The sequence below is a fragment of the Rhineura floridana genome, chromosome 20 (assembly GCF_030035675.1).
Source record: "Rhineura floridana isolate rRhiFlo1 chromosome 20, rRhiFlo1.hap2, whole genome shotgun sequence".
NCBI lineage: Eukaryota > Metazoa > Chordata > Lepidosauria > Squamata > Rhineuridae > Rhineura > Rhineura floridana.
The window spans coordinates 4,029,419-4,044,636 of record NC_084499.1 but is presented as its reverse complement, the minus strand read 5'-3'; the positions used below and the strand labels follow the sequence as shown (position 1 = coordinate 4,044,636).

Genomic DNA, 15,218 nt, shown 5'->3' with positions numbered 1-15,218 from the left:
TAAGAGAGGAGCCACTTCGTAACAGTGCCACCAACTCATGGAGGCAGTCTAGGAAGATTCTACAATCAACAGTATCGAAAGCCACTGAGAGATCAAGCATGAGTTACAGGGTAATGGTCCCCTTTTTCCCTTGTGAAGAAAATAATTCATCAGGATAACCAAGGCTGATCCTTTCTCAAAACGGAGCTTGAACCCAGACTGAAATGGTTCAAGATAATCTGCTTCCTCCAAGAGTGTCTGCATCTCGATTTCCACTTCCCTCTCAAGCACCGTACCCAATAAAGGGGTGTTTGTGACTGGGAGGTAGTTGTCAAGTACCTCGAAAGTCCAGAGAGGCCTTTTTTTAGGAGCATCCATGCTGCCTCCTCCTTCAAGGTCATGTATATACCTTACAAAGACATGTTAACCATTTCCGGGACCCCCGGCCAACCATCCCGCCATGGTGGGCAAAAAAGCATGTTGTGCATCAAAAACAGTAGAAGCTCCTTGTCCACATCCTCAGTCTACATCAACTGAAGTGGATCTCGCAAGATCGGACATCATGATGTGTTGTGCATCTCACGTTGCTCTGTCATAATAATAACATGCAGCTGAGCATGGGGGACGCATTATTTTATCCTCAAAGCGCCTAGCAAATTTGTTACGGGAAGCCTTCAATAGTTACAATACTCCATTCCATAGGGCTAATGTCAGTTGTGTCACCACGTGGAATATCTCTGCTGGCCGGCTACTTGAGGATGTGATGAAAGTGGCAAAGTAAACCTCCTTTTCCACCTACGCCATCACGCAATAGGCGCAACTAAACGCTCGGCACACCAGCCGTAGTTATTGAAGCTGGCTTGTTAGTTAACCCCTCGATGGGCTTCATTCGACACAACAAGGTGTGGTCAGTGAAATGTGGAAACAAAAGCTTCCAAACTCCTCCTCGTGGCCATGTGAGAGTGTGAGCCAGAGACTTGCTGTGGCTTGTTTCTGCTTATTCACATCACACGAAACTATAGTTTAGTTGGTGTGCAAACCAGCCCTTCACTTCCTGTTCACTTTCTCATTTCATAGAATCATAGAATAGTAGAGTTGGAAGGGGCCTACAAGGCCATCAAGTCCAACCCCCTGCCCAATGCAGGAATCCAAATCCAAGCATTCCCGACAGATGGCTGTCCAGCTGCCTCTTGAAGGTCTCCAGTGTCCGAGAGCCCACTACCTCTCTAGAATTTACTACTTCTTGCGTCAGGTCAGGCAGCTATGTGATATTTTTTTCCTTCGTGGGAAGAGAGTTGAAATTGCATAAGGATCATGTAAATCTCGGCATATCTGAGCATGGCATTAAACAATAATAAATTGCTTTGAATGACTCTGGCATTGTCAGCAAAGATGAGAGCAGGTAAAAGTAGCATCCCTGGATGCTGGTCGCAATAGCCAGGGGCTAGTTGCAGTTAGTTTCCAAGCAAGACTCTTCCTTGCTTCCGCCTGCCTGTCTGCCCTCCCACAGTTCGTCGTTTGCAACTCTCCCTCAAGCTGCTGTGGCAGAACGCTTTTTCTTTTCTCTCTTTGACGGGGAATATATGAGGCCCTGATTGCTTTTTTAACAAACTGGTGTAAACTCTTGGCTTACATGAAGTGCTATTTGAGAAATTCCAGCAGCCTGGCGTATCTTTTCTTCCTGGTTTTGTATGCCGGATTTTTCATGAGCTCATTCTAAATTTAGGGCACTTTTGTGTGTGCGTGCGCGCAAACGTCTGTGTCCAGATGTTCCCACAAAGAGCTGGTCGACTGTAGAATAGCGTGTTGCAGAATAGCATCAAGGCCAGTTGTTTTGCCTGTTGGGCCTGTGTTGCTGCATGACATTTTTCTTCTCTTCCGTCTCCCCCCACCCGAAAATCTCATTTCTTTCTGCAGAGCTTTATAATGAAAAGCTTGCTCAGTGGGTAAGGGTCCCCCCCCTTTTTTTTGCTGAGGTTTGCCTGCTGCGCTGAAAGGAGAGGGAATGTCCACGTCTCAGCTTCTGCAGAGCAGAAAATGTGGCGTGATTGGAAGAAGCCTTTGAGCAGTAGAAGCAGGACACCGTGAGTTCTCATCTGGTTGCAAAACGAGCAAGGCAACCGATCCTGCCTGCTGGCTGTGCGGTTCTCCCCATTGGGAGGCAACAGAAGCTTTCTCTCCACTTGGCCTGAATTTTTGAGGGAAGGAATCAATTTGGGAGTCTCTCTGAGCAAAGCTGTTTATTAATGCAATCTCTCTCTGTCTCTCTCGTCACTGTTTATCAAACTTTTTCAGCTTATTCCCCTTTCAAAATGTGGCCTCTGTTCTAACTGTATTTTGGGGTGGAGGCAGATGTTGAGATTAGCTTGCATCTCACTCCTGCTGCTGCGGACAGGAGTCTGCACGGACTGGGAGCAAATGGATATTTTGTTGGAAGTTTCAAATTTAACTGCTTTTGCATGAGTGCTGCTATGCCCTTCCACTTGCCCCCGTCGCACAAGGGTGGCCCAAACTGCTCACCACAAGCAATGTACAAAAGGCCAAGATACAAGCTTCTCTGTCATCTAGCTGTGGCTTGCAGCATCCTGCCTAGGGTCCCTTCGGGGGGGGGGGGGGTGACTCACTGCATGTTGCATGTCTTCAGTAGCGCAGACCCTGCATCACCGCAGTGCTGCCTCTGTCTGCTGTAGGTGTGGGCATTCACCATTTCACAGACCCCCTCCCCCAGTGCTTCATGGTTTAGTTTGAGAAACTAGATTCTGTGCTTAAAACGACACCCTGCCGCACGATAAGCTAAGAAGGAAGCATGGATGATTATTAGCAGTAGATCTGCCGGAAGAATATTTGCATACGTTTTGATTGATTCTTCTTCTCCTGGTGACTAGCCATGATGGCTGCGGTTTGCCTCCACGGTCGGAGGCCGTATACTTCTGAATGCCAGTTGCTCAGAATTGCAAATCGGCAAAGTGCTGTTGTGCTCGCAGGTCCAGCTTACAGGTTCCACAGAGGCATCGGGTTTGCCGCTGTGAGAACAGGATGCAGGACTGGGTGGGCCTAACCCAGCAAGCTCTTCTTGTGTTCTTATTCGGTCTGCAGCAGCGGAGAACCAAGTCTTTGCTTTCTGTGAGGGATCCTATCTTGGCTCCTTCTTTTGAGAGCCAGCAAGTTGTAGCGGCAACAGTGTTGGATTAGGACTGGGGAGTCACCTCTGGGTGACAAGTGACTAACAAATAAATAAATAACAAAAAAGCCCAGGTTCAAAACGCCCCAAAGCTTTCTTTGGACTGACTTTGAGCTACTCACCCTCAACTACCTCACTGGGTTATTTTAAGGATAAATTGTATGTCACCCTGAACTCCTTTAAGGACAGGTAGGATAAAAAATATAATAACAATTAATAGTAAACTGGTTGCTGAAGCCTGATAAGCCGGGCATTGTCCACACTCCCCCCCCCGATAGTCTTAAGGACTAGAAACAAACTTGTTGAATTTGGCACCCAGTGGTTAATTCTGGGAAGTTATTTGAGTACAGAGAGCCTTGGTCCCAATACCAACTACCCTTGAAAAACACCCTACATGTTGGAAGAGCATTCCAGTCCCTAATGAGATAATCTGTGGAACTTGTACCTTCCTCAGGGATCTGACAGGGAAATGAGCCAGTCTTGGCTGTGATGACTGTGTGATACTCTAGCTCTTTTAAACTCTCTACAGCTTAAAGCAGCCTTTCCCAACCAGTGTGCCTCCAGGTGTTGTTGGATTACAACTCCCATCAGCCTCAGCCAGCATTGCCAATGGTCAGGAAGATGGGAGTTGTAGTCCAACAACATCTGGAGGCACACTGGTTGGGAAAGGCTGGCTTAAAGGTTAGCAGAGTCCATTTAAAGTATAGCAAGCTGCGTGGATGGGTGAAAGCAGCCTCCCTTTCCAGGTGCCTCCAAGGAAGATGGGCTTGACTCTCATTGCTTTGTTTGGACAGTTTAGCCACCATGAAGAAAAAAATCAGAAGAATATTTCCAGGAACCTCCTAAGGAAGAATTTGGCTGTGTTTGGTCAGTGACCAGTATGGTATCCAGACAACTGAGAATTCAATTCATCATGTGGTGATGAAAAATAGATCACTCTGTCAGAAACCACAGATGGTGCTGCGCTGGCAAAAACTGTTTTTAGGCTGCGCCCAAATCCACACTTTCCTGGGAGTAAGCTCCATGGAGCACAGGAGGACTTTCTTGCCAATAAAAAATCATAGGGTTGTGCTGCCTGTAATAGAAAGCAGCCTTAGCCAGCACATTGTTTGGTGCTGTATGTGTGTCAGGGATGCAGCATTTAATTAGTTAGATCAGGGTTTGGGATCTTGTGGCCATCTGGATGTTTTGGACTCCAGCTCCCAACAGCCAGCATGCCATTGGTTAGAGATGGTGAAGATGGGAGTTGTAGCCTGGTAACAGGTTCCCCATCCCTGGGTTAGATGCAATCAATTTAAAAACACTTTCAGTGGATGAAAAGTTGCCCTGATTCAGCAGCAGATTTTTGTAAATTAAACAACAAAAGCAGTATTTTAATACTTGTAAAAACTGCATATGATTAGGGAAGGGACAATAGTTTAGTGGTAGAGCACATAAGTGGCATGCAGAAGGTCACATATTCGGTCTCAGCATCTCCAAGTAGAGTCTCCTGCTGATACTCCTTACAGCGACCGCTACTCAGTGTTGACAGTACTGAGCTAAATGTATCAGTGCTCTTATAAGGCAGCCCAGATTCAAAGGTGCTCTATGGAAATCTATATACATATTAATAATAAAGAGGCTTGTGGCACCGTAAAGAATAGCAGGTATATTATGGCATAACATTTTGTGGACAAAGCTCACTTTGTCAAATGCATGAAAATGGGCGCGGGGGTTGTAAACAGCTGAGGTCAGAAGGAAATGAAATGCTGTGAGCTACATCTGATAATTATCTTACTTAATAACGACCATTTACAAAAAAAAAGTTATTGATAGCACGGACATTCTGGTGCTGGTAAGCCAATTAACACAGTAATATGATAAAAATCCACTGTGCAGTCCACAAATGATAGCATTGAACTTCCTGATGTGTGGTAATTCAACATTGTCACCTTGCAGTCTCCCTTTGAAGTTCCTTTAATCGAGGATGGTCTCCTTAAGGTCAGTTACAGAGTTAGTTTTTAAGGTGTCAGAGACTAACAAGGCTACACCTCTGGAAAATAAATCATATTACTTACAGATTTCCTCCCCATTATCATTCATAACCCTCTGTCCTCAAGGGTGTAACAAAACTATTGCCCTGTGCTAAGAGTGCAAAGCAGAACTTTATTTATAAAATCTATATCCCACCGTTCTTCCTAAAAGGAGCTCAGTGTGGCAAACCATAAGTGATAAAACAGGAAAAACATATTTAAAAAACATCTTAAACATCTTGAAAAACAATTCCCATACAAGATCTCTATTTAGGCTTGTTGTAAGAGGAAGGTCTTCAATAGGTGCTGAAAAGACAACAGAGGCGGTGCCTGTCTAATATTAAATATTTTACTTACACACATGCACAGAGTGTGTACAATATCCCTGCAATTATTATTCTGTATGCCAATCTTCCTGTCTCCAGGGACCAAGGTGGACGGGTTTTGTGTGGAGTGATGAGGATTGGCTTGGTGGCCAAAGGCCTGCTGATAAAAGATGACATGGACTTGGAACTGGTTCTTATGTGCAAAGAGAAGCCCACAGAGACCTTACTATCTCTCATCAAAGATAATCTCCCCATTCAAATCCAGGTGAGCAAAATTAGGGCAGCCTGTGGCTGTGATGAATACCTTAGCAAGGCACTGCTCTTGTGTTTTTTGTTTCTTTGCTTTTCAAATTGAATGCTGTTTTGGGCAAAGAGGAAATGTTATCTGAATTTTCCCACCAAGGAAAACCTGAAGTGGTTTCAAGATGCATCACTTGTTCTCTGCCTTTAAATCTAGGCTACTCTCCAGAGAAGGTGAATAGAAATGGTACAAAGTCCCTGCTTTTCTCAGCTTTGTTTCTTCTGCCTGTTGCTCAGGGGGACTGGTTGGAAGCATCGTTTTCTTTGCACTGTGCAGGGCTATGCCAGGGATGATGGATGACTGCAGTTCAAAAGCCAAAACTCTGCAACCAAAAGAGTGCTGAAATCTTGCAGGTTCACAGAAAGCAGAACACAGATAGTAAGCAAATTGTGTTTTGCCTGATTTCCACTTAGCATGCAATTTTCTTCCAACATGCTTCTCCCCTACAAATCCAGAAAACTCATTTGACCTGACAGCCAAATGTAGTATTTGAAAACTGCCATTTTGGGTCAGACCAAACCTTTGTCAAGTCCCAGCATTCTGCTTCCAACAGTGGACAAACAGATGCCTTTGAGAAGCTCCCAATAGGGTATGAAAGTGATGACCATCCTCTCTAGCGTGAAGGTAGACTCCCTTTGCACGTGGGCTCATTCTCTGTGAACCTGCCTGCCTTATCCCTTGGGATATACATTTAATAAATAAATAAATGAATGAAACAGACAAAGAAAACAAGCCCCCAGCATGCAGTTTGGCATACTGCGTCCATCCTGTTGCTTCTTAGGAAAGGCCACAGCAATCACCTTCTCCCACCGTTGGCCAGCCACTGGTGCCCAGAGTCAGTCTGCCTCTAAACATGGAGGCTCCATATAATAACAGCAGCCATCAGCAGAGGCTTTAACATCAAGGCTGGAGTGACAAAACAGTTTTCTTACGCTTTTGGATTGGAATGTTATTATTTTGATGTTATGTTATAAATTTAATGTGTTTTAATTGATTGATAGCCTTAAATCAACCTTAAATGTGATAATGTTTAGCTAATCAATTGCAGTTGTTGTTGGATTGTTATGTCTTGAAATGATTTGAAACTATTGTTACGTTTTTGAAATGATTGTTATTGATGTAGTGATTTATTTATTTATTTAGTATATATGTATGCCGCTTTTCATCACCAGGTGACCTCAGAGTGGCTTACAATAGTGATTTGCACTTTTCTGCTCTTGTAAGCCACTTTGAGCATATTTATATGGAAAAGTGGGATATAATAATAGTCAGTATTCTGACCCCATTCCTGCATTGGACCCCTTCAGTGGGATGCCTCTTTGCAAGTCTGTGAGTGGATCACAATGCTCTGGGTTGGGAAGTTTGGAAAATATCAGTTTCAAGGATGTCCAGATATCCAAATGTCACAGAAATGAATGTAGATGACACATTCACATTGGTGGTGTTCAGGTGCACCGCCCTACTTTAATGAAGCTTAACCACATCTCCATTCTTTCTATTCTCTGAATTATATGCCCCTTGGGGTAGGGACCTGTCCTCACATTTTTAACTGAGCCACAAATTTAGCTCTTAATTTCCTGGCTGCCAGGATGAATAAAGAAACATGCAAAGAAACAAAGTTTGACAAGTATTTTTTATTATGACATTTATATCCCTCCTTCCTCCCCAAAAGGAGCCTAGGGCAGCAAACAAAAAGTGACAAGACACTAAAAACATTTTTAAAAATCTGAAAAACAAAACATCTTTAAAAACATATGTAAATGTACTGCCTTCAAGTCGACTCCGACTTACGGCGACCCTATGAAGAGGGTTTTCATGAAGCTGAGAGGCAGCGACTGGCCCAAGGTCACCCAGTGAGCTTCATGGCTATGTGGGGATTCGAACCCCGGTCTCCCAGATCGTAGTCCCTTAACCACTACACCAAACTGGCTCATCTTTTTAAAAAAAAAAACATATTCAAAGACAATTCCAATACACAAGGTATCTTCTTAAAAGCCTTGTTGAAAGAGGAAGGTCTTCAGTAGATGCCGAAAAGACAACTGAGACAGCGCCTATCTAATATTCAAGGGCAGGGAATTCCAAAGGGTTGGAGCCACACTACTTAAGATCCAATTCCTACATTGTGGAGAATGAACCTCCTAATAAGATGGTATAGGCAGTGACTGACTGGGTATATAAGGGATGAGACGATCGTTCAGATATCCTGGTCCCAAGCTGCAGAGGGCTTTGCATACCAAAACCAGCACCTTGAACTTAGCCTTGTAGCTAATTGGCAGTTTGAAAGTAATAGTACTGACTTTTAAAAAAAAATAATTCATGGATGTCTCAGAGTGAAAAGCAAATTCTACATTTGGGCTACTGAGCTACGTCTCTTAAGAAAAGTAAGTATAAAATAATATGTAGTTTATAGTGGTCCCTTTGTGAGGGGCTCAAATAGTGAAGGAGAATGGACTGGACTTCTTTGTCCTCTCCCCTTTTTTTAATAAAAAAAAAAATCAGATGTGTGGAGAATATCAAAAGTGGGCAAAATGAGCCGGAGAAACTTCACATTCTTCAGGAGGTATGTTGCTTCGTGTTAGCTGGAGCTGAGTTGTGTTGCCATTTGGCATGGTTGTCCCACATTTCCCTGGAAAAGAGTGACACGAATCCACAGCAAGAGCTGCCCATTGCAGCACCACATTCTCTGGTTGCCTGTCATGGATGAGCGAAGGACTGAGGGCAGATCCCTCTGCAGTACCAGCAGGAATACGGGGCATAATACAAAACATTGCTGGGCAGCAGGGCATGGAATCCTAGCTGGTTACCCCACAGTCATTCTTGAGCCTCTAAGACTTGAGCCTCCAACAGGGCTTCCCCAACACTTCTGGATGCTCAGATACACCCACTGCAGACTTTCCTGAGCTATGCCTAAATCATGGGGACTTCCCAGTTTGCAGTCTGGACTAGAGGGGGAAGATTATATTGGCCCAGCCTTCATCCCCAGAAGGAAAATAAAAGATTTAGATTTATTAGATTTATTAGTCACCCATCTGGCTGGTTGTCCAGCCACTCTGGGCGACGTACAGAATAAAAACATATAATTATATTAGAACATTAAAAATCTCAACAACAATAATAAAACTAGTAAGCAATAAAGGTTGCTTAAGTGTTCCAATATTGTTGTGACGCAATAGTTTCTCAGAATCGAGTCATTACTTAGATCAGCTTTTGCCAACCTGGTGCCCTCCAGGTATTATGGGCCACAACTCCCATGAACCTCAGCCAGCACAGACATGTGTTTCTCTGCCAAGATTGTGTTTTTTCCCCCAGTGACTCACCTGAGCAATTCTGAACTGTTTCAGAAACTCACAGAAGAAAAGTATCACGTGGAACATCATGTGGGTGAGGCAGCCATCGTCATCCGTAGCACAAAGGAGCTACCATTAACCCTCAAGGTGACCCTAACCTCCCCCCTAATCCGGGATGAAGCTGAGAAGAAGGATGAAGGTATTGAGAGGAGTTCTGTTGTCCTAGTTTTGCTAATAATTTTCCTCCTCATGCTGTGCAGGTGAAAAAGGGCTTGTCTCGTTATGTTGCCAGCAAACCACAGTTTATCTGTTGAGAGAAGGGCGAAAGCACCTGATTCCACCAGCCATTGGGAGGGAGCTGCGCATGAATACAGCTGCTCACCTTCAGTTGTGTACCCAGCTGAATCTGTTTGTTCGTTTGTTAGATTGTACCTAGGCTGCCATTTTTGGAGCAGCCCACCTATAAAAATATGGTTCGTGCTGAAATTAACGACGGCAGTACTGTGAACAGTCGTTCAAAATGCAGCCCACTTAAAACAGCTGAAAATGCCAGCATGGCAAATGAAGTTATCCCTGCTGCAACAGCTCTCTAAAAGAGATGCTTCTGGCTTGTCGTTGGTGGGAGGCCTGAGAAGAAGGACCTCTTCCATGGCTGTCCCCAGATTGTAGAATACACTCCCCAGAGAGGCTCTTGGTGCCCCCTCATTGGTGTTGTCTTCCCACCTCTGTGTGAAAATCTCTCTGTTAAGACAGGCCTTGGTCTAAAAGAGTAATCGTTTTCATTCCAGGGATAGGGAAACGTTTGGCTCTCCAGATGTTATTGGGTTCCCAACTCCCATCATCCTTGACTGTTGGCCATGAGGGCTGGGGCTGATGGGAGTTGTTCAGCAACATTTGGAGGGCCCAGGTATGCAAGCCCTGTTTTATTCTCTCTGGAGTGTTGCTTTTCCTACTAATTCTGACCCACAAGATGTCAAAGGAACATCATGTGAGCATTTGGGCACAGGGACATGTTCCGAGATCTGACATTGGGCATTCCGCAATCAGGATTTTAACTGAGCTCAGAAACAGACTGTGTCGTCTGTGCAGATGGAACGTAATCTCCCCATGTCCAGAACCCTTTGCTGTGTAAGAATCCTTTGGCCTAGTTTAAGTTGATCAATGACGGGAGTCGATAGCTGGAAGCTCTTACCTCTGGGACAGGGGGAGGCTGGGCTTGATCAGGGTAGGCAGCTTGGTGCCTTCCAGATGTTGTTGGATTCCAGCTCCCATCAGCCCCAGCCAAGTGTGGCCAATGGTAAAGGATGATGGGAGCTGTAGTTCAGCAACATCTGGAGTGCACAAGATTGCCCTACCCCTGGTCTTAGATGATTTGCCTCCCTCCCAGCTCCATGGCTGTGTGTGTATGTTAAAGGTCGGCAACTGCTGTGCTCTTGTGCCACTCCTGCCTCCCTTCACTGGGGATTAAAGGAGCAGAAATTCTCATTGGTCAGCTCCTACTTTTATACCTGTTCTGAGAACTGATTAGAAGGAAAAATATATATTTCTGCCTTGAGAGCAGCCTGGACTTTGGCACACCTAATGAATTCCGGCATTAGCTTTCTTTCAACTTCGCTATCAGTTAACAATAAATACCAAGTCCGTTTGCTTTTCGATTAAATGCCGTCTTAAATAACCTGAGGCTTAACGTTGGATGGTTAATGCTGGGAAGGGATCTCTCGCACAAGCATCTCCCCCCCCCCCCGCCGCCAAACAGTGTTGTGATGAAACTGGTGGGAAATTTTCCTCCTGTGGAGGGTTCCTTCCCCCTCCCCACTAATTATTGATGTGTTTGTCTTTAAGCAAAGAACACGTGTAAGCAAGACAGAGCTGAAGTTACAGCTAAAATGCCATACGCAAATCGCTGCACATAACGTACTCTGGGTGTCCGCTGTCTCTTGCGAAACTCTGCCTCCCTAATTCCTCCCCAGTCTCGTCTCCTCTCCTGTTACTCACTTGGACTTTGCTGTTCAGCCACAAGAAAAGGTGTTGATGGAAGTTGGAGGATGTTTCTAAGGAAGCCAGAAACGAAACCAAATGTGATGTAAAGGGCTCCTGTCATCTTTTTCCTACCGACCCCCAGTAATTGAAATTGCAGCCCTGTACCCTCTTACCTGAGAGTAAGCCACATTGAACTTGGTGGGACTTACTTCTGAGTAGACATGTGCAGGGTTCATCTCCAATTCCTTCCTCTGGTTCCAGAACTTATTCTCCTACTTCCCCTCCCCCCCAAATTTAGCCATTGAACAATGTCAGACTTTTGACCAACTGGCACCACTCTGTCATGACGGTTGAGGCAGCTGGATCCCCCATGGGCAAGGAATCCCCACCCCTCCTGTTTCTCAATTTCTAGACTTGCCGCATATATCTTTGCCTCCCCCCCCCAGTCTCTCTCTCTCTCTCTCTCTCTCTCTCTCTCTCTCTCTCTCTCTGGTTCCTGCCCTCCACCCCATGTTGAACTACCATCACTGTGAGAAGCGTTGGTCAGTTTTTCAGTTTGGGATTGGGAAAGAAGAGATTTTTCCCAGTGGTGTTTTGGAGCCTTTGGAAGGAAAAGCATTTCATACAGGTGGAACAACAGTGGGGCACCTCTCTGTATGAATTGGTTGATCAGTAATATAACCTCGGAGACACAGAGCTCTAGTTGGTCAGAGATGTGCGGAAGAGTGAACTGGGAAAGCAATGGACTGAATGCTGCACATCCAACCTCTTTAAGGGATCCATAATTGTGGTTGCTAGAGGCAAGCAGAAATTATTGCTTCTCCCCTGTAAAACCCTTTGTAGGCAGTGAATACTGAAAGAGTTCACTTGCTTTGCCTCTGTGGGATGGAAGTGAGAAAGCCAAGCTTTGCTAGCTACCAGAGACTATGGTTGGCTAACAAAGCCCAGCCAAAATGTGTGGATCCCTGTAACTTCTAAACTCTGCATTAATTTATCCAGGAACAATGCCAGCACATGACTTGGCACTTGGGATTGCAAGCATTTTGTTAGAACCCACACTTTGCCTCCAGCCGTTGATTGAAAGAATAGGGAATTGATTCAAGGCTATATAAAGGATCACAAAGTTGCTACGGATCCAAGAAAATGGTGTTATAGAAAAATATATGTCCTTATTCCCAATGTGTTTTGAGGATAATGCTGCCTTCTCAAGAACAGTAAACTTCACAAATAAACCAAGGCACTCAGAGTCTGCTCATTTAAAAAATAAAATGAGAAAATGGGTAGAGTTTTTTCTCCCATAATACTAGAGCCTAATGGGGTCCAGAAACGAAGCTTCATGCTGGGAGATTTGGAATAGACAAAGACATACTTCACGTAACCCACAGTTACAGTCTGGAATTTGCTGCAAGACCTTCCAACGCTGCTCTTCTATGACTCTGTGCAGAGTTGGCTGCCAGTTTTGATGACCTTAAAAGTGGATGAGTCTTGTCCTCCATGAATTTGTCTATCAGTAGCTACTCGTTATGATGGCTACATATTACGTGCAGTATCAGGGAAAACGTGGGCCCCAGAATACCAGTTGTTGAGAAAAATGAGAGGGTGCTGTTGCACTCAGATCCTGCCTGCAGACTCTCAGAAGAGCCATCTGGTTGGCCACTGAGAATAGGATACTGGGCTAAATGGGTCCCCTTTGGCCTGATCACCAGGGCTCTGTTTACATTCTTTTCTGCTCAATATGCATTGGGAATAAAGGGTTGGCTTTTAAAGAAAAAAAAATCCTTTTGTACAGCTGCTGTCTTATACAGCTGCTGGCAAGAAATTAGCTTTCTGTTCCCATTCCTTAGCTTTCCTGATTTGTACAAAGAATGAAAGAAAAAGAAATCAACAAGGTTGAGAGCAGACAAGGTTGTAGTTAGTAGAGGAATGAGAAGGAGAGCCAGAGGGTGTGTGTTTGCTAGGATGGAGAACCATCACTACGAGGGCTAAATTATGAAGCTGTTGCAGAGGGTGCAAGTGAGGCAGAACAAAACAAAACTCCAGGGGATGGGGGTGGGAGGGAATGTGACTATAGCAGTGGGAGAGAATGAGGACTGGTGTCTTGGCTGGCGTCTTCTCCCAATATCGTAATCTGCTCTTCCATTTTGGTGGCAGCTAATCTCAGTCTCCCATCACTGGAGCAGACAGGCAGAACTGACCAAGGTTTCCAGCAGTCTGGTGTGACTAGTCAACTAATCTCTCTTCTAACCAAATAAGCCAAGGGGGGATGTGGCACAGCTTTCAGTGTGTTGGGAATTGCTGTACCTAGCCTCATGCCCTGACTGTTAGTTTCTTGGCCTTCTTTTGGTTTTTTTAAAATTAATGAAAAACAAAGAGTTTGACCCAAAGAGCAGAGTAAACCATTGAGAGCTTGTAAATGTTAAAATATGGCAAGATAATCTGGTTAGATTCCATTTGGCAGGGAAACACGTTCACTCTGTCAGATAGCTCTATTAGCACAAATTGATTTGCTTTTACCAGAAACAAGATATTATTCAAGACTGTCCTTTCTTTTTAAAAAGCAGTCTTCTGTTTGTAGGAGCATCCATAATTTTGCCATTTGCTGGCCATTTCTCTTCTGCGTGTAATAAATTGGGGTGGTTTTTAAAAAAAATATTGCAGGTGTGGGGAACCTGTGGGAGCCCTCCAGATGTTGCTGCATTACAGCTCCCATCCGCCTTGGCCAAGTTGGCTGGTGGCGTTTGGAGTTCAACAGTACCTGGAAGGTGAGGGTCCCAGGTTAACCATCCCTGACACACACTCACACTCAGCCAGCCACTTCGCTCAGTGGGCCCTCAGGTGACTTCCATTCCTCTATGTTTATTTTCTTCTGTCATTTTATAAAATGTGCTGATTTCCCCCACCCCGAATTTGAAATTATTCTGGCGGTGTTGTGTGTGTCTCCTTTCCCAATAGCCAGAACTATGTTTTATGTTTATTATTTACTTATTTATTTATTTTATTTTATTTATATACCGCCCTAAGCCCGAAGGCTCTCTGGGCGGTGTACAAAAAGATAAAAACAAGCAATGTATAAATACAATAAATACAATAAATCAAAAAACAAAACAAACAAATAATAAAGAAACCAAACAACATCCAGGGTACAAAATAATAATGAAAATGCTATTAAAACACACTTTAAAATGCCTGGGAGTATAAAAAGGTGCCAGGCGCACCTCATCGGACAGGCTGTTCCACAGTTCAGTCAGGCCCCAAACCTCCTTCAGGACCGCCGGGTCCCGGTAATTTGTACCGGCTTCCCCCCTCTCATCAGCCTTGGGAGCCGGATGGGAATTCCTGCATGCCCAGGAATACCAACTGAGGCCAAGGCACCATCATCATTGCCACACACCACACACACTTCACAAAAGGACTTGGTCTGAGTAAGGACTGGACCCCAGGCTGATGTGGTAGGACAGAGTATGTGTTGCTATATGAAATCCTGAGGATGCAGGGTCTGCCTGCAACTACAAGCAGCATAGGGTGAAGTGTTCACTTCCATGCTCTTTTAAAATCTTGCCTCGCCCCCTGCCAACTCCACAGATAAGGGCCCCTTAGTTATCCTGGCCCAATGGACCTCAAACTCTGCTCATTCTCTGAAGTTTAGTGGGCTGAACTGGACACCGAGTGCGCTGAAAGAGAGGAAGACCACCTCCTCAAGGAAGGGCAGCAGCTTCTTGATCCTGTCTTTAAAATATATTGTTGGCACAGCTCTGTCTTTGGAGAAAAAAAATGTTGTGGCTACCATTTGCAGGAAAAGAGTAAGCCCAAGAAAGGGTAGAGGTCCATCCCTCCTTGAAAGTGTTTTTTACAGATGTTTTGCCTCCCTGACAGTCAGAGCATGATCCGATACAGCTACTCTAGCGAGGGGTCACCAAAATGAGTCCTGAAGCTGTGAGCTGCCCACCCCCCTCCATGCTTCTTTCCTCTCCATCTTTCTGTTCCCCTACAACCCATAATTCTCACACATTGACTGCCTGCAACGGCAGGGACACAGCCTTTTGGAAACATAGAGACCAAACTTCTCACAGCCTCACTGCTTTCAAAGGCTTCCTAGTGTTTTCACCGTGGCCCCTTCAATTCATGCCAGATGAGCACTGTGGCAATCCAGTG

The 15,218-nt window shown here is 44.8% G+C and overlaps 1 protein-coding gene across 7 annotated transcripts in view; it reads left to right on the top strand.

Annotated features, from left to right (window-relative positions):
* Nucleotides 1-15,218, top strand: part of STRBP (spermatid perinuclear RNA binding protein) — a 105,487-nt gene that overhangs the window by 57,001 nt on the left and 33,268 nt on the right. For all 7 annotated transcript variants that reach the window (XM_061604549.1, XM_061604548.1, XM_061604547.1 and 4 more), the window contains exons 4-5: nucleotides 5,598-5,763; nucleotides 9,141-9,285. In XM_061604549.1, coding sequence (XP_061460533.1) covers nucleotides 5,598-5,763; nucleotides 9,141-9,285 — 311 coding nt within the window. The remainder of the gene's footprint in view (nucleotides 1-5,597; nucleotides 5,764-9,140; nucleotides 9,286-15,218) is intronic.